Here is a 19,317-nt window from a genome sequence, read left to right on the forward strand (position 1 = left end):
TCAGAAGGATGGAAGGCTGAGTCAACCTTGAGCCCGGTCAGGATCGAACTCCTGGCAGTGGGCAGAGTTTGCCTGCAATTCTGCATCTTAACTGCTGCGCCACCGAGGAAGGGAGGGAAGAAGGGAGGGAGGGGTTGAGAGAGGAAGGAAGGAATAGCAATAGAACTTAGACTTATATACCGCTTCACAGTGCTTCACAGCCCTCTCTAAGCGGTTTACAAAGTTAGCCTCTTGCTCCCAACAGTCTGGGTCCTCATTTTACCCACGTTGGAAGGAGGTGAAGGCTGAATCAACCTTGAGCCTGTCAGGATCAAACTCCTGGCAGTGGGCAGAGTTTGCCTGCAATACTGCACCCCTGAGGAAGGAAGGAAGGAAGGAAGGAAGGAAGGAAGGAAGGAAGGAAGGAAGGAAGGAAGGAAGGAAGACCATTTAGACTTATATACCACTTCACAGTGCTTCACAGGTTTACAGAGTCAGCCTCTTGCCCCCAACAATCTGGGTCCTCATTTTACCCACCTGGGAAGGACAGAAAACAGAAATCAACCTTGAGCCTGGTGAGATTCAAACTGCCAAATTGCAAGACACCAGGCAGCCAGCAGGCAGCCGAAATAGCTTGCAGTACTGCACTCTGACCACTGCGCCACCATGGCTCATGGTGTAGACATCAGAAATTGAGCTGTTTTTTTTCCCATTATAGCTGGTACCAACCCTCAGTCAACCTGAGGGTTAACTGGTCAACTAAAAAAAAAAACTATGTGTGGTTAGAACCAGTGGTGAAATCCAAATTTTTTTGCTACCGGTTCTGTGGGCATGGCTTGGTGGGCGTGACTGGAGAAGGATACTGCAAAATCCCCATTCCCTCCCCACTCCTGGGGCCAGCCAGAGGTGGTATTTGCCGGTTCTCCGAACTGATCAAAATTTCTGCTACCGGTTCTCCAGAACCTGTCAAAACCTGCTGGATTTCACCCCTGCTTAGGACTCTATGTTAAACTAGATGGAGGCTTAAAAAGTCATTCCGGAATCCAGTGAGATAATTTTGCCTGCTGCTTAGAAAACTACACGGACGTAACCACGTGATTACCAGACTTCCATTCAGTTTGAGGGAGATTTGATCCTTTTCTTACATCCCTGGGTTTAATTTTGAATTTATTTAAAATTCTTGCCTATATATATATAAATATAAATCACAGTTTGCCCATAAGAACCAAACCGAGAACTTCAGCCAGAAGATGAGGAATGTGATTTCGTTGAAACGTCGCTACTACCCTTTTAAGGATATGTTTACAATTACACGGGAATAAACCTGAGATATTAACTGTACGCACACACACACACACACACACACACACACACACACACACACACACATATATATATATATATATATATATATATATATATATATATATATATTTCTTCTTGTCACTAGATGGCTCCATTGGCTATTGAGTTAGGTCAGAAGTAGATGGAATTGAAGAGAACATGTTGAAATTTTAGAGAAAGAGTTTGCTCTGAAGAGCCTGTAAATTAGGAAGCTCTTAACCCTTCTATTCTTTTCTTAATTTATTTAATTATTTTGGTATTGTAAGCCATAATTTCAGATCTTCACATCTGGAAGCCTCCTTAATGCTGCCTGGGGTTGATTTTCACAGCTCCTTCCTTCCATCCATCCATCCATCCAAATAAATAAAATAAATTATCAGAAAATTTCAAGGAAGTAAACAAAACTGACTGTTTTGGGGGAAAAATCTCCTTCACATTTTTAGTTCGTTTTTGGAACAGGATATGTAAATGAAAACTCAATCATCCAGACCAAAAGTATCTTTAAAAAAAGGTTAATTCTGGGCAACTGGACCAAAGTTTATTCATTTGAGATGTTTCGTTACTCATCAAAGTAACTTCATCAAGTACAAAAAAAAAATTAGTTAGGTTTAATGAATGATTTGACCTTTTTAGATACCAGGATAATGAAAACAGAGAACACACGAAGCACAGAGAACATGCCAAGATTATGTTGGCTTGTTTAGCGCATGCCAAATTGCCATGTTCATTATTCCCGATATTTCGATAGTGAGAGTTTCGATGTTGTATTGTTGGCTACAGTTAAGAACCTTGTACTCTTTGATGCCATGACGGTGAGACATATTGGAACCATAGAACAGAAATGTTGATGTTGATCAGGAAATAAAGAGAATGTGAGAAAGAGACTCATTATCTCTTAGAAAGTCAAAAGAGGGAACAGATAGACGAAGAGGATAAAAGAAAACATGGAACCAAACCAGCATCCTATTAACAGTGGTTAAGTAGGATACGGAGAAGTTAGAAAACAGGACCGCATGGATGGCGGACAATCTCCATAGACACTAAAGTTAAAAGGGCAGAATTAAGAGGATTTTGAAGAAAAACAGACATTTGACTCAAGGAGTTGAGTCTACAAAGAGAGGAAGAGAAAGAGAGACTGAAAGACAGAGAGGGAGAGATTGAGAAAGAGAGTGAGAGATTGAGGGAGAAAGAGAGAGATTGAAATAGAAAGAGAGAGAAAGAGAGAAAGAAAGAGAGAGAGAGAAAGAGAAAGAGAGAGAGAGAGATTAAGAGAGATTAAGAGAAAGAGAGAAAGAGAGAGAGATTGAGAAAAAGAGAGAAAGATTGAGAGAGAAAGAAAGAGAAAGAGAGAGAAAGAGAGAGATTAAAATAGAGAGAGAAAGAGAGAAAGAGAGATTGAGAGAGAAAGAGAGAGAAAGAGAGAGATTGAGAAAGAGAAAGTGAAAAAGACTGAAAGAGAAAGAAAGAGATTGAGAAAGAGAGTGAGAGATTGAGAGAGAAAGAGAGGGAGAGATTGAGGGAGAAAGAGAGAGAAAGAGAGAGATTGAGAAAGAGAGAGATTGAGAGAGAGAGAAAGAGATTGAGAAAGAGAGATTGAAATAGAGAGAGAAAGAGAGAGATTGAGAAAGAGAAAGTGAAAAAGATTGAGAGAGAAAGAAAGAGATTGAGAAAGAGAGTGAGAGATTGAGAGAGAAAGAGAGAGAGAAAGAGAGATTGAGAGAGAAAGAGAAAGAGAGGGAGAGATTGAGGGAGAAAGAGAGAGAGAAAGAAAGAGAGATTGAGAGAGAAAGAGAGAAATATCAAGAAAGGATAGAAAGCAGGAGACAAAATTAAAACGTGTGATGGACGGCAGGCAATTCTGGAAGGCTCAAAAAAGACCGTATTTCAGGGAGCAGGAAATAAAATGGAAGAGTGGCACAGCAGGGCTGGCTTTGACATCTGCCAACGGAAGTAAATTATGCAGACAGCCATATGTCAGGCTGACAAGAACCTCGCCAGTGTTGGGAGCGCGGGGAAAAGTGTACTGTGTAGCAACAATATATAGGTGCTTGAAGCTGTTAGACAACAAACTTTACCTCTCCAAAATGGATATGACAAAATCTCCATTCCCACTCCAGGGAAGGATACTGCAAAATCTCCATTCCCACCCTACTCCAGGGGAAGGATACTGCAAAATCTCCATTCTCATCCCATTCCAGGGGAAGGATACTGCAAAATCTCCATTCCACTCTGGGGACAGCCAGAGGTGGTATTTGCCAGTTCTCCAAACTGCTCAAAATTTCCGCTACCGGTTCGCCAGAACCTGTCAGAACCTGCTGGATTTCATCCCTGTGTTTGGGCCTTTCACTGAAAATTAGTCTTTCTACTAAAAGGTCGAAGGCAGAACTTCCTGCCCTTATGCTAACACAGAGACCCCCTAGATCCTTAGATCCTAAACACTTTAGATCCTTATTTTTTTTAAAAGGATACATACATACATACATACATAGATACATACATACATACATACATACATATCCTTGCAGAAGCAGCTCACCGTAGCCCTAGGGTTTTAAATATTTCAGGCACTGGAAAATCTGCAGGAGTTCAAAATAGTAACTTTAATTGGCATGCCATTCAACGCTATTGCCTGCTCTACTATATTCTAACTGATTTATTGACCAAATTTACACACGGTGACTGACAGCTGCTGAGAAATCAAACACCCAGCACCTAGGAATTGCCGAGGGTTGATTATCCGTGTCCAGTGCTACAGCTGCTGAAGGAACAATGTAGTTTGAAGCAAAATAATCCTGGGAGTGCCTCAGTTTCTCTAATGGGATGTGGGGATGACCTTAAGGAGACAGGGGGAAAGATACTGCCTGGGGAACAATTAGATAAGAGGAGGTCCTGCCCGCAGCTGCACAACAGGCAGAGGAAGGATCCTCCCTAACTTCTCAGATGGTAAAACAGACAGTGGGAGATTTGTCCTTTCACATTTGCAACTGATGACACGTTTGACCTCTTCCTCAGGCTCAGCCTGGCCATATCCTACAGTTCTATTATTTTACTTCTGTTCTGTTTACACTCTTTGATTTTCTACCTTTTTATTATTGTGAGCTGCTTAGAGTAGCTTCATGGATGGATGGATGGTAGGTAGATAGGTAGATACCCTGTTTTCCCCAAAATAAGACATCCCCTGATAATAAGCCCAATTGGGCTTTTGAGCACATGGCAATAAAGCCAAGTGCTTATTTCAGGGTTCAAAAAAATATAAGACAGGGTCTTATTTTGGGGAAAACAAGATAGGTAGGTAGGTAGGTAGGTAGGTAGGTAGGTAGGTAGGTAGATAGATGGATGGATGGATGGATGGATGGATGGATGGATGATGGATGGATGGATGATAGGGAGGGAGGCAGGCAGGCAGACAGACACACAGAGACACAGACATAGATGACGGAGAGAGATGATAGATGATAGATAGATAGATAGATAGATAGATAGATAGATAGATAGATAGATAGATAGATATAGATAGTGATGAGAGATAGATAAGATGAGAGTTAGATGATAAGGTCTTTGGTTATTCGGGTTTTCTCCCGCGTAAAATTGGAAGTGTCTTGGCGATGTTTCAACGGGGTCCCACTCATCATCTTCAGGCTGGTGTCTTCGGCTTCGTGCTCGCACATGCATGAAGCCGAAGACACCAGCCTGAAGATGACGAGCGGGACCCCATCGAAACGTCACCAAGTATCTTGGTGAAAAGACCCGAATACACCAAGAGACTTTTCCTGTGTAAGATTGAGAGTATCTTGGTGACATTTCGATGGGGTCCCGCTCGTCATCTTCAGGCTGGTGTCTTCGGCTTCATGCATGTGCAAACACGAAGCCGAAGACACCAGCCTGAAGATGACGAGCGGGACCTCGTTGAAACGTCGCCAAGACACTTCCAATTTTACGCGGGAGAAAACCCGAATAACCAAAGACCTACTTACACAGAGAGAGAGGGGGGAGGGAGGGAGGGAGAGAGGGAGATAATAAATTTAACAAATAAGTGAACTTTCCACCCTGATTTGAATTATGAGCAGTTCCCTGTTTAGAGGTTCCATAATAGTCTGTGGAATTTAGGCTCTCAAAATGACACTCTTTTTTGTGATTATTTTTTCATGTTGGTCTAATGCCTGTATCAACATTCAACAGCTTTCTTTCTGTCTCGCTCTTCTTAAAACTCCAAAATATCAACAGCTACCACAGAGAAGAGGGGGTCAACCTATTTTCCAAATATAGGATCTCCCGTGTATGCAGGGGGTTGGACTAGAAGACCTCCAAGGTCCCTTCTAACACTGTTATTCTGTTATAGCATACATCAGAAAGTGGTTTAAATCACATGATCTTTTTGAAGACTTATTTGCATAAAGCTTCACTATTTTTCTCCTGCTGAAAAACTGGGCTCATTAATTAATTGAAAAGACGACTACGGACAGCTCTTTAATAATAATAAAAAAAGTTTCCTGCATCTACATCCCATCTAATTTTCCATGTCCACCCTGTATAATTCATATTTCTATAATTATCTTGCTTGCTTTCTTGCTTGCTCCTTCCTTAATTATCTGGCATCAGCGTCAAATGCCACCGAGACACTATCCATCTGAAATCCCATTTTATAGCTGCGTGCAAACGAAGTTAAAAGTTTTTGCAGAAACTTTGCTATTAGTTTATCCGCCTACGCCGTGTTTTAAAATAGCAGGCTGCCTTATTGGGAAGGGGAAAATAATTTCCAACTTTAAAACAAAAAAAAACTGTCAAAATCTCAGAGTCAAACTCGAAATAATTGGGAGTCATAGTCCTATATCCCTGGGACGGATTGCTGTACGCATGGCAGCTTTCACAACAGTGAGGTCAACATGATGTCTGACATGAGGTCATTACGTAAGGGTTTCCACCTATTTCTGGCATCACAACTTCCAACAGTTAGAACAATTAACCAGTGGAACAACTTGCCTCCAGAAGCTGTGAATGCTCCAACACAGGAAGTTTTTAAGAAGAGATTGGGCAACCATTTGTCTGAAGTGGTGTAGGGTTTCCTGCCTAAGCAGGGGGTTGGACTAGAAGACCTCCAAGGTCCCTTCCAACTCTGTTATTCTATATTTCAATCCAATCTTTTGCCTTCTGATGTCGTTGGGTGTAGATGTAACTTAAGTGAGATGTGATTTTCCTTCCCTTATTAGGAAAGAACTCATAAAAGAGAGGACAGAAAGTCTCATAAAATAGACATTCTCCAAAACTTCAGCAGCTTGGGAGGGGGAGAAGGAGGAGAAGGAGAACTGTGGGGTCCTTGGTGGCCTCTGAATTTGGTGGTTTTGTTGCAGATATTTGATTACTCCACTAGGGAACATCATTAGTGCTGGAAGGGAGGGGAATTTGTGGAGAGGAGGAGGAGAAGGAGAAGGAGAAGGAGAAGGAGAAGGAGAAGGAGAAGGAGAAGGAGAAGGAGAAGGAGAAGGAGAAGGAAGGAGAAGGAGAAGGAGAAGGAAGGAGGAGGAGAAGGAGAAGGAGAAGGAGAAGGAGAAAGAGAAGGAAGGAGGAGGAGAAGCAGAAGGAGGAAGGGGAGGAAAAGGAGAAGGAAGAGGTGGAAGAGAAGGAGGAGGAGGAAGAGAAGGAGAAGGAGAACTGTGGGGTCCTTGGTGGCCTCTGAACTTGGTGGCATTCTTGCAGATATTTCATTACTCAACTAGGGAACATCATTAGTGCTAGAAGGGAGGGGAGTTTGTGGAGAGGAGGAGGAGGAGGAGGAGGAGGAGGAGGAGGAGGAGGAGGAGGAGGAGGAGGAGGAGGAGGAGGAGGAGGAGAACTGTGGGGTCCTTGGTGGCCTCAACTTGGTGGCTTTCTTGCAGATATTTCATTACTCAACTAGGGAACATCATTAGTGCTAGAAGGGAGTGGAATTTGAGGAGGAGGAGGAGGAGGAGGAGGAGGAGGAGGAGGAGGAGGAGGAGGAGGAGGAGGAGGAGGAGGAGGAGGAGGAGGAGGAGGAGGAGGAGGAAATGTGAGTGTGGTAGCCCCATGGACCACTCCAACAGTCTGATCTGATTGAAAGAACTTTTTTTTCTCTCTCCTCTGTGCAAGAAAGAAAATGCAGAATTGGTTTCAAGCTTGGAGGACTGCATATATCATCTATGAAACAAAACTTCTGGGTTGGGTTTTGGGGTTGTTGTTAGGTTTGTTTGTTTGTTTGTTTTGTATTTTAAAGACTATAAACCTTTCTAACTACCAGTTCCATTGACTTCCTTCTACAATTGTGCAAACCTACCCATAATAGCATGTTCTATCTTTGTAATCAGCCTCTTATGAACGTTCAGATCAGAATGTTCTCCAGCAAGACATTTTACGTACCACCTAATTACATCTGGATGAGGATTAACACTCTACAAAAAAAATATATAATCTGTTTTGTTCCTTTGTGTTTGGTTTTGCAACACTTTCCCCTTGTGGGTCAACCAAACGATGAAACAATGCACTTGCAGGACGTCTAGTTCACACTGGAACCTATTTATTTGCATAATTAAAAATTTAACCCACTATTCAATATTAAAAGAACTGGTCCCACTGGAGCAGTTTAGCAGCCAACGGCTCGTTCCAAATTTAACAAGAAAGAAACTGCCCCAAACACAGAACTCCTTTGTAACATGCTGTGTTTATTTTCCGAAATTTATTTATTTTTTCCCGGCTTATAGGCTGCTGGAGAATATCTATTTATTTCTCAACTACCCTCTGAAGATCCTGGCTTCGTTCAAGATCTCCTAAAAGCTATAAACCACGCAACGCGAAGCTTTCAAGATATTATGCTAGGAAGCATTTTGGAATGCATTGTGACTGTGTCTCGTCGCATCGGACTCATGTCAGAAGCATCGAGACATTTCTGGATTGAAAGGATTAACTGGTGACATCACCGTTGCCTGGGGAACACACCCAGTTGGGGGCTCCAATCATGTCCCCATGTCAGGAGCTGGAGCGAAGGACGGGAATTCACCCCGGAGCACTCGGGTCTCAAACGTTGGCTTGTTAACCTCCAACCCAGAATCCTAACCCACGCGAGCCATTGTGCTCCTCTACCGTGTCACATCGGGGACACGGTGGCTCAGTGGCTAAGACGCTGAGCTTGTCGATTGAAAGGTCGGCAGTTCAGCGGTTTGAATCCCTAGTGCTTTTAATGCCAATGTTAGCCTGTCCATTTCGGCACAATCTAACAACTTTTTGATCACCATTCTCTTGGAGGGCATGCTGTCCTGTTTCCAGTTTTGTACATAGGCAATTCTGGCCACTGTTTATTTTATTTTATTTTATTTTATTGAATTTCTATACCACCCTACTCCCGAAGGACTCAGGGCGGTGCACAGCCATGAGATAAAACACATAGATATACAAAATTTAAAATCGAATAAAATGAATTAAATAAATTTGGCTGAATTAATACCAATAATTTAAGATACCCATATTTTAAAATACATTAAAAATTTAGAATTTACACTTAAAAGGGAGAAGATTTAGGCGAGGCCAGCTTGATGAAATAAAAGCGTCTTCAACTCGCGGCGGAAGGTGCGCAAATCCGGAATCCTCCGTATCTCTGTTGTTACATGCAATATAATATATTGAATTTTCTTACTGTAAGATAAAGGTAAAGGTGTCCCTTGCACATATGTGCTAGTCCTTCCCGACTCTAGGGGGTAGTGCTCATCTCTGTTTCAAAGCTGAAGAGCCAACACTGTCCGAAGACGTCTCTGTGGTCATGTGGCTGGCATGACTAAACACCAAAGGTGCACGGAACGCTGTTACCTTCCCACCAAATGTGGTCCCTATTTTTCTACTTGCCTTTTTTATGTGCTTTTGAACTGCTAGGTTGGCAGAAGCTGGGACAAGTCACAGGAGCTCACCTCATTACGCGGCACTAGGGATTCAAACCGCTGAACTGCCAACCTTTCGATCGACAAGCTCAGTGTCTTAGCCACTGAGCCACTGCATCCCTTCTTTCTTACTGTAGTCTCCTCTTATTATCCCTAGTAGAAATAATTCTGGTTTTAACTCAATTCATTGACTCGTAATTTCTTCTAACCACTTTCTCTATTCTGATCCAATACTTCCCGGCTTCTGGACACGACCACCACATATGGAAAAATGTACCTTTAGTGTGTTTACATTTCAAGATCCCTGACAGCACATGCACACACACCCCAAAATGGTACTTGTTAAGAGAATTATTTATTTATTTATTTATTTTATGCAATCTATATGCCGCCCTATCTCCGAGGACTCAGGGCGGCTCACAACAGTAAAATGCATAGTTCCTTATTAAAACGATATAAAATTAAATTAGAGCTTTTTCAGAGTTATTTTCCAAAATGTTACTTACATCGTTCAGGTCTTCTTTTGCATTGTAGTAGACAATATCGTTCGTCTGTAGAGGAAGGAAGGAGAGGGAAAAAAAAAAAGAAGAAGTAGAGTGAATCTTTAAATATTAACAGTCCAAAGAAGTAGTAAAAAACTGTTCCTGAAACTTTGCAATGAATTGCAACTTTTTCATTTCTCAGCAAAGGTTCCCTTTAAACGGCATATGAATATGCATGTCAAGCAATTTTCTTTTTGCTTACCTGGTCTCACCACTTATTATTAACTTTCCAACATCGGCTGTTAAATTATGCTGTGCTGTAGTTTAAGGGGAAAGGGAACGTACGACAACAATTTAACAAGGGCAGCAAGAATAGGTGAGAACTGCAAGATTAGGGAACAGGCAGCGGTGAAAATCCCTGGTTCGGATTGATGTCAAATACATTGATAAGCAATCAATAAGCCACCCAATTCAGAATCAGTTGAATGCTCCTTTAAAGTACAATTCTGAAATCTCAGATAAAACTCGAAAGGGCTTAGAAAATTGATTGACATAATCAATATATTTACTTGGGAACAAATTCTATTACCAATAAAGGAGAATATTTGTAGCTCGGGATTGAAATGCGGAGAACTGTGCTCTCCGAGCTTGGATGTTTTGTTGCAGATGTTTCATCATCATCATCAGTACTAGAAGGGAGGAGGCGGTGGGGGTCTCTTCTTAAAAGCCTCCAGTGATAGAGCACCCACAATTTCTGGAGGCAAGTTGTTTTTTAGTTGTTAATTGTCCTCACTATTAGGAAGTTTCTCCTTAATTCCAGGTTGCTTCGCTCGTTGATCAGTTTCCATCCATTATTTCTTGTCCTGCCTTTGGGTGCTTTGGAGAATAGGTTGAACCCCCCCCCCCCCCACACACACACACTTCTTTGTGGCAGCCCCTCAAATACCGGAATAGTGCTATCATGTCACTCCTGGCCCTCCTTTCTTCCGTGTGGCTGATGCTTTGAAAACAACCCTCAAATTCTTCCAAATAGTAAAGTCATCAAATGGAAATGAGCATGGAAGAAGATTAAAACCAAATAAAGCCCAGAGCTACAGCTACAGCACCTGAGCATTTCCTTCGAAGTTTAAATGACAGCAAGGACGAAAGCAACAGCTGGAAACACAACTGCCAAGAAGCTCGTTCAATTTTTTTGAGCGTTGAGCCTGGAGTTCAGCTCCCACCAATAATCTCACTGTAATTGGGGCTGCAAAGGCCATAATCAATAAATGTCCTTGACATCACCAACTCCACAAGGAGAGAGACACGGTTTGACAGGCGCTTACAAAATCGCCTTCGAGATATGCAGAGAACACAGTCCACCATTGAGGGATGCTAAAGACTTTCTCATCGGTGAAACATGAGTAATATCAACAGAGATCGCATTCAGCCGGTTCGGACCAGTTCGGCCGAATCGGTAGCAGAAATCAGTTCTATGTCATCTAGGCACATTTTTGAGGCTGGGAGCATGCACAAAAGGCACATGTGCGAGCATAGCTCATGCGCGAAGGACCGGCTCATGCACGGAAGGCAGGCATGGGCACACAAAGCGAGCATGTGTGTGCGCAGCGAACTGGTAGTAACATAATGTGAAACCCACCACTGAATATCAACCAGGTCGAGGGAGAAGCTTCTGTGTATTTGTACATCAAGATAACCGGTACCGATTATCTAATAATAATCAATTAATTAACGGACAGCAGGGGTGAAATGCTCCCGCTTTGGACCGGATCACCTGATCCGGTAGTGATGGAGGCAGATGGTTCGGAGAACCGGTAGCAAAAATCCCTGCCCCCCCCCCATTGCCCAGCTGAGCCGCACAATCATCAGAGGCTTTTTTTTTAATTTTTAAAAGCATTTTTTCTGCAACCTCTTTGGCTGAAAAAATGCTTTTAAAAGTAAAAAAAAAAAGCCTCTGATGATTGCACGGCTCAGCTGGGATCATCAGAGGCTTTTAAAAGCATTTTTTCTACAACCTCTTCAGCCGAAGAGGTTATAGAAAAAATGTTTTTAAAGGGAAAAAAAAGCCTCTGCGGATCAGGCAAGTCAGCTGGGATCGTCAGAGGCTTTAAAGGCATTTTTTTACAACCTCTTCAGCTGAAGAAGTTGTAGAAAAATTGGTTTTAAAAGTAAAAAAAAAAAAACGTTGGCCACGCCCACTCAGTCACATTACCTCCACCACCACCAAGCCACGCCCACAGAACCGGTAGTACCAAATTTTACATTTCACCACTGATGGATAGTTATTATTTTACTGCAATGATTTCTTTATCGACATTCCTTTCAAAAAAAACCCAACTAATATTATCTCTTTTCCAACAACTAGGTTTTCTCTAAAGATTATAGGGTAGGCATTTGTAGGAATAATTATAAGGGAATAATTAGAACCTCCAGAGTTGTCTGTCATCCAGGTTCAAAGGTGCTTTTTTTTCCCCAAGAGGCAACTGGACTTTCTCATTTTTTTCTTTTTTTTTTTTGAAGACGTTTCGCTTCTTATCTGAGAAGCTTCTTCAGCTCTCCATTTCAGCTAGTTAAGGAGCTCTCAATCCCAAACTTAAATAGCTCACTCTGGCAGAGTGGCTAGGCTCCATTCATTTCTTTCTCTTCCCTCCCTCCTTCCTTCCTTCCTTCCTTCCTTCCTTCCTTCCTTCCTTCCTTCCTTCCTTCCTTCCTCTCTCTTCTATCTATCCTATCTATCCATCGATCTGTCTGTCTGTCTGTCTGTCTCTGTCTCTCTCTCTCTATCATCTATTTATCTATCAATCTGTTGTGGCTCCATCCTCCGAGCCTATCTTATTGGAGGAAGAAGGCTCTGAACATGAAGGAGAGGAGACAGCCAGGCCTCCCTCTCCAGGACCCTCCTCTCTGGCAATGCCTCAGGTGTCTCCCGAAGGAGAAGAGATTGGCCAGGAGCCAGGTGTTTCTGAGCCGTCGGATAGTGACGAAGAAACATTGTGGTTGGACCCATGCCAGCGTCGGAGAGACAAGCGTGAGCAGCGGAAAAGGAGGCGTGCCAGAGATTAAGCTGAGTCACTGGACCACACCCCACAGGCTATAAAAGGGAGTGTGGTGGCCATTCGGACTCTGTGACGGACAAAGCTAAATCTCTGGCGAGTTACTTTGCACCTTTGGACACAACGCCTATTTGCTGTGGATTTAATTACAAACTGGACTATTCAAACTGTGTGTATTTTTGTCTGTGTTATCGGAGTAAAAGTTCTTGGCAGGCAGCTACAGAGTTGCTGCCAAGTTCCTTATCACTGACGTTGAGTGTTTGAAGAGTTTATTTAACCCTCGGCTGGCTGGTTGGGTGCGTGTATGGGACGGGGACAGAACACAATCCATCTGTCTGTCTGTCTATCATATCTATCTATTCTATCTATTTATTTATTTATTTGATTTGATTTGTATACCGCCCTTCTCCAGCAGGACTCAGGGTGGTGAACAGCCGAGATAAAACAGAGCATACAAAATTTAAAAAACAGTTTAAAAGAACCAGCATTTGCTGGTTCTCCAATGTACTCAAAATTTCCGCTACCGGTTCTCCAGAACCTGTCAGAACCTGCTGGATTTCACCCCTGGATCATATTCCATATTTCTTCCTCTTCCTATTGATGTAATTGGGATAATATTGATATAATTGGAGCAGTTCAGGGTCCCTCTGAACTGGGGAGACTGTTCAATGACACTTTCTCCTTTCCCCCTGTCATTTTAAACAGGAGACTAATATATATATATATATATATATATATATATATATATATATATATATACACACATTTTTTTTTTTGGTGTGTGTCATAATTGTCCTCCAGAATAACAAATGGAGGCCAGATGGTTTTGAGTCAGGACAGGTGGGTCACAGCTCAAATCCCTTAATCTGCCAGAGAATTTGGATCTTGGCCAAACCCTACGCGCACATATCAACAAACTTCATTAAAAATAAGTAATATAATTGAACTCAAACTAAGCATGAATAATGAATTTGATTCGGGAAGGAATACTCTAGCTATCTATTTCAGATTACTTTAACGAGACTGTGACGGGCTCGCTAATTTTTATTTTATTTTATTTTATTTTGTTAAGGCTGTACACTCATAAAAAAAAAAAACTAATTACAGCTTAAAATCTATGTAAAGCATCGGGAGCTAGGAGGGAAGTAATCCAGGAACTAGATGCAAACAAATCGCTGGTATAATTTCCGATATTAAATTGATAGTTAATGACTGTACAGAAGTTTCAAATAACATTCATTTGCCGTGCTTCAAATCTCATTTGCAAACAGTGCTGGCAGGAGGGATAATGCAAGCTTCCATCGTTCAAAATAAAATGTGCTATGCCTTTCTAAGACCATAAGTGAATTCATGCCCTATTTCCATTCAATGCCCCGGATTTCTTTTGTTTCTCATCACTTTCACTTTACTGCCAATTAGCGATTGGTAAACCTGAGCTTACTGTTTGCCAATACAAGGGAGGACAATCCTAGCTGCTACTAGAAGCTCAACCTAATTAGCAGTACATTGATCTTTTTCAGCAACCTGGTGGGTCAAACTCCAAAAAGCAATTTTCAGCTTGGCAGGTGGCTTGCCGAAGAAACCATAGCAATAAAGTTTTTTTTATTTCTTTTTTAACCTTGCTACCTTGGGTACATATTCACCTGAAACCAAGTGGGTAATCTCATCAGCGGGGCCCTGCAAAAATAGGCATGACCATCAGATGGCAACAAAGAGATACAAAACCCCCCCTCTCTCCTTGCCACCTAGTGGCCATTTGGAGCATTACGTTCCTGCTGAGTATCTAAAAAATTCTGATTTATGCTGATCTATGATTGTAATCAAGGGAGGCGGTGGCTCGGTGGCTAAGATGCTGAGCTTGTCGATCGAAAGGTCGGCAGTTCAGTGGTTCAAATCCCTAGTGCCGCGTAAAAGGGTGAGCTCCCGTGACTTGCCCCAGCTTCTGCCAACCTAGCAGTTCGAAAGCCCGTAAAAAAGGCAAGTAGAAAAATAGGGACCACCTTTGGTGGGAAGGGAACAGCGTTCCGTGCGCCCTTGGCGTTGTGTCATGCCATCCACATGACCACGGAGACATCTACGGACAGCGCTGGCTCTTCGGCTTTGAAACGGAGATGAGCACCGCCCCCTAGAGTCAGGAACGACTAGCACATATGTGCAAGGGGAACCTTTACCTTTATCTATCATTGTAATAAAGATTTGATTCATTGAAATATTCTGATCGCCCAATCCTGGGAATTTTTTTCAATCTTTGGACTAGGGGAAATGAAAGGATCAGAGGTGAAAACTTATGCCTGAATGTCTTGCCATGTTAAGAGGTGGCCAGGTACCTCTATTTTTATTTTTGATTAATGTTTTTATATGGAACAGGAGAAAGGTATAATAACACCCTTCCAGATTGCCACTCACATTAGAACCGACTCTCAAACTCAGGCCAAGATTGACAAGATAAGAAGAAAACACAGTAATTTCCCCTAAAAACACAAAAGCTCAGATATCCAATAAAACAATTTGCCATTGTTAAAAGGAAAATGAAGATGACAAGCACGCTGTCAAACTCCAAGCATCTCCTTCCTCTTTGGCACCAATTTAAGCTGCCAATTCAGAATTTCTGCACGTCGGTTGAAAAGAGAATTGACATCTCAATGATATCATCTATCAAGGCTGGGCTTTGTGGTGTTATTTCTTTATTTGAACGCAATCCGTAGGTACCAAAAAGGTCAGCTGACAATCTATTCCTGTGATTAGATTCGTGATACAGGAAAAAAAGAAATCTACTATTAGAGGAGAATGATCAAGATGAGCTACGTTAATAGCCGTGCTCCCTTTTAATCAAACGTTTTAAATTGATGACTCTTGTAACAAGCTTGCAGAGGGTTACACAACAGGGGTACACAATCCGCCAGTTTGTGGGTAGAAACTGGGTTGCGGCATGTCAGAAACCGGTCCATGAAAACAAGTAAAGTCCCATCTCTGAGTTGCAGGCAGCATGTGAAATAACATTCCCACCGGTCCACGGAAAAGCTTCTCTCCTTGAACCGGTCCTTGGTACCCAAAGGATTGGGGGCCACTGGGTTGGAGAATGGCCTTGTCAGGTCCACGTGTGAAAATCCAATTACATTGATTTATTGCTAGAAAAAAAAAAAAAACCTATGCACAAGAATCTTCTCAGCTAACTGGATAGCACTTGCTTGGTTTTAGATGAGGGTCAATAAAATTTAAAGGGTCACCTTTAAAGCGCTCCATGGCTTAGGACCTGGGTACCTACGAGACCGTCTTTCGCCACCAATAGCCTCCCACCGACCAGTTTGTTCTCACAGGGAGGGACTACTCAGGGTACCGTCAGTCAAATTATGTCAACTGGCGAATCCCAGGGGGAGGGCCTTCTCTGTGGGGGCTCCAACCCTTTGGAATGAACTGCCCCCGGAGATACGGAATATCCCTGATCTCCGTGCTTTCCGCCGTGCCCTGATGTTCCAACAGGCGGGGCTAAACATACGAACATATGAATGATTTTTTAAATGTTATCTAATTCTGGGTTTTATTTAATTGACCAAACTAAGTAATAATTTTAATTAACAATTTTATGATGTTTGTGTGTCTATATTTTTCTTGACTGTACACCGCCTTGAGTCCTACGGGAGAAAGGCGGTATAGAAATATAATAAATAAATAAATAAATAAATAAATAAATAAATAAATAAATAAATAAATAAATAAATAGAATTCAAGAGAAGTTGGATTGAATGCACTTGTGGCTACCTACAGCACTTGGTGCCGAAAACGTTGCGTGGAAATGTTACACATGGAGGCATGCGCTCATCGGGACCGCGCTCCTGAAAAGCTGAAATTCCGATTCTAGCGCACGTCCATGCCCGATGTACACACAGGCCGAATTTCGGCACTTGGCTTGGTGGGCGTGGCTTGGTGGGCATGGCAGGGTAAGGATACTGCAAAATCTTAAAATTTTAATGGGTTATTTTATGGGCTTAAAATTTTAATGGGTTATATTATGGGCAAAGGGTTTTAAATTTTGGAAAGCCAATTTGATTAAATTCTGTTTTAATTCATCTTAATTTTTTTATTGTATGTGTTTTAATCTTGGCTGTTCACCACCCTGAGTCCTTCGGAAGAAGGGCGGTATACAAATTTAATAAACCTAAACCTAAATCTAAAATCTCCATTCCCTCCCCACTGCTGGGGGAAGGATATTGCAAAATCCCCATTCCCTCCCCACTCCTGGGGGAAGGATACTACAAAATCTCCATTCCCACCCCACTCCAGGGGAAGGTTACTGCAAAATCTCCATTCCTTCCTCACTCCAGGAGAAGGATACTGCAAAATCTCCACTCCCACCCCACTCCAGGGGAAGGATACTGCAAAATCTCCATTCCCTCCCCACTCTGGGGCCAGCCAGAGGTGGTATTTGCCGGTTCTCCAAACTACTCAAAATTTCCGCTACCGGTTCTCCAGAACCTGTCAGAACCTGCTGGATTTCACCTCTGATACACATACTATACATTTCTGTGCGTCAATCCGTTACCTACAGAAAAAGAAAGTAAGCATTTCCAGATTAAAAAAAAAAAAAAAATTCAAAAGAAGCCCAAAATGTTCTAATCTATACGCCGTGATCTTCTCAAATAACAGAACAGAACAGCAAACAGCTCTAAAATTGGAACTTCTGTGTTGAGTAAATATTGCTCTTATTACTATTCTTTAATATTTAGAATCATCTCCTGCCAAAGCTTCACTCTAAGTGAAATGAGAACAGACACTGGTTTCTCATTAGAGTTTGCTAAAGCAAACTCTCCTTCTTTTTAGAAATGGTTCTTCATCTAGTAAGACATATAATATATTATACAATAATAAAAGAGTACTAATACAATTTTCTGAGAAGCCATGTATATTAACAGGATGAGATGAGATGAGTCTACAAAAATTAGGACTTTAAATACGGATGTTTTTAACAAATGGAAGCTCATAAAATGTCCCATACGTTCTATGGAATTATAGCTTCGTAGAGTTCCTTCAAAACCATGTCCACTCACTCTTAATCCAAGGATTAACTAGATTAATAATAAGCATAAAAAATAATAATAAATAAAATAATAATAAGCATAATAATCCCATGAATATTGCTCTCCGCCTTTTATGGCAAATTCAAGTTGTACAGAGGGTTGTAATAATCTCATTTATTAGGAGGGAGGGAGGGAGGGAGGAAGGAAGGAAGGAAGGAAGGAAGGAAGGAAGGAAGGAAGGAAGGAAGGAAGGAAAAAAGAGAGGGAGGAAGAGAGGAAGATGGAGGGAGGAAGATGGTGGGAGGGAGGGAGGGAGGAAGGAAGGAAGGAAAAAAGATGGAGGGAGGGAGGAAGGAAAAAAGAGATGGAGGGAGGAAAGGAGGAAGAAAGGAAGGAAGGAAGGAAAAAGAGAGAGGGAGGGAGGAAGGAAGGAAGAGGGAGGGTGGGACTTTCTGCAGTAGGGAAGACAAAGCTAATGAGCTCCATACCCATCAGCCACATGAAAATTTTATTGTTGGCAAGGGAGAAGGTCAGTTCTTATTCCATTCTACAGACTCCCATTAGCAGAAGCAAAAGAACCGGAATCTTCCCCCGAGGTGCTGATAATTAGAATTTATTTAGACCTCTGATACACCTGCTATTTTAGCTTTTCAGGTGTTATCTGCACGGCTGGTTTTTTTTTTTTTTTTTAATTTATTTATTTTCACCGATCTTAGTTTTAGTCTCCCCTGCTTTTAATTGATTGCCGCCTTCAATTGATTGTTAACGTGGTGTTGTTGTTTTTTTATTGTTGCTTTCTATTTGATTTATGGAGAGTTCGCTTGTCTCTTTATTAAACGTCTCCCCGAGAACTATTAACTATAGCACGAATTAATAAAGAAATAAAATTCGGAAAGGTAGTTGCAATGAAAGATGGACAAGTTGTTTCGTTTTGTTTTATTTTAATAGCTCCATTCAACTGGAAATTCTTCAGCCAGAAAGTAATCTCTCTCTCTCTCTCTCTCTCTCTCTGTCTTTCTCTCTCTCTCTCTCTCTTTCTCTCTCTCACTCACTCTCTTTCTCACTCTCTTTCTTTCTCTCTCAATCTTTTTCACTCTTTCTCTCTCTTTCTCAATCTCTCTTTCTCTATTTCAATCTCTTTCTCAATCTCTTTCTCTCAATCTTTCTCTTTCTCAATCTCTCTCTTTCTCTCTCAATCTCTCTTTCTCTCTCTCTTTCTTTCTCTCTCTATTTCAATCTCTCTCTCAAACTCTCTTTCTCTATTTCAATCTCTCTTTCTCAATCTCTCTCTCTTTCTCTCTCTCTCTCACTCTTTCTCTCTCTCTTTCTCTCTCTATTTCAATCTCTCTTTCTCAATCTCTTTCTCAATCTCTCAATCTTTCTCTCTCTTTCTCAATCTTTCTTTCTTTCTCTATTTCAATCTCTCTCTTTCTCTCTCTTTCTCTCTCAATCTCTCCCTTTCTCAATCTCTCTCTCTCTCTCTCCCTCCCTCCCTCTCTCTCTCCCTCCCTCCCTCCCTCTCTCTCTCTCTCTCACACACACACAGAATCACAAAAAAACCCCA

General features: G+C 41.8%; 1 protein-coding gene across 4 annotated transcripts in view; it reads right to left on the reverse strand.

Annotated features, from left to right (window-relative positions):
- CACNA2D1 (calcium voltage-gated channel auxiliary subunit alpha2delta 1) overlaps positions 1 to 19,317 on the reverse strand; it is a 335,884-nt gene that overhangs the window by 147,649 nt on the left and 168,918 nt on the right. For all 4 annotated transcript variants that reach the window (XM_087873415.1, XM_087873413.1, XM_087873412.1 and 1 more), the window contains exon 5: positions 9,710 to 9,754. In XM_087873415.1, the coding sequence (XP_087729541.1) occupies positions 9,710 to 9,754 (45 nt within the window). The remainder of the gene's footprint in view (positions 1 to 9,709; positions 9,755 to 19,317) is intronic.

This window comes from Pantherophis guttatus, chromosome 7 (genome assembly GCF_059756535.1).
Source record: "Pantherophis guttatus breed Tessera chromosome 7, ASM5975653v1, whole genome shotgun sequence".
NCBI lineage: Eukaryota > Metazoa > Chordata > Lepidosauria > Squamata > Colubridae > Pantherophis > Pantherophis guttatus.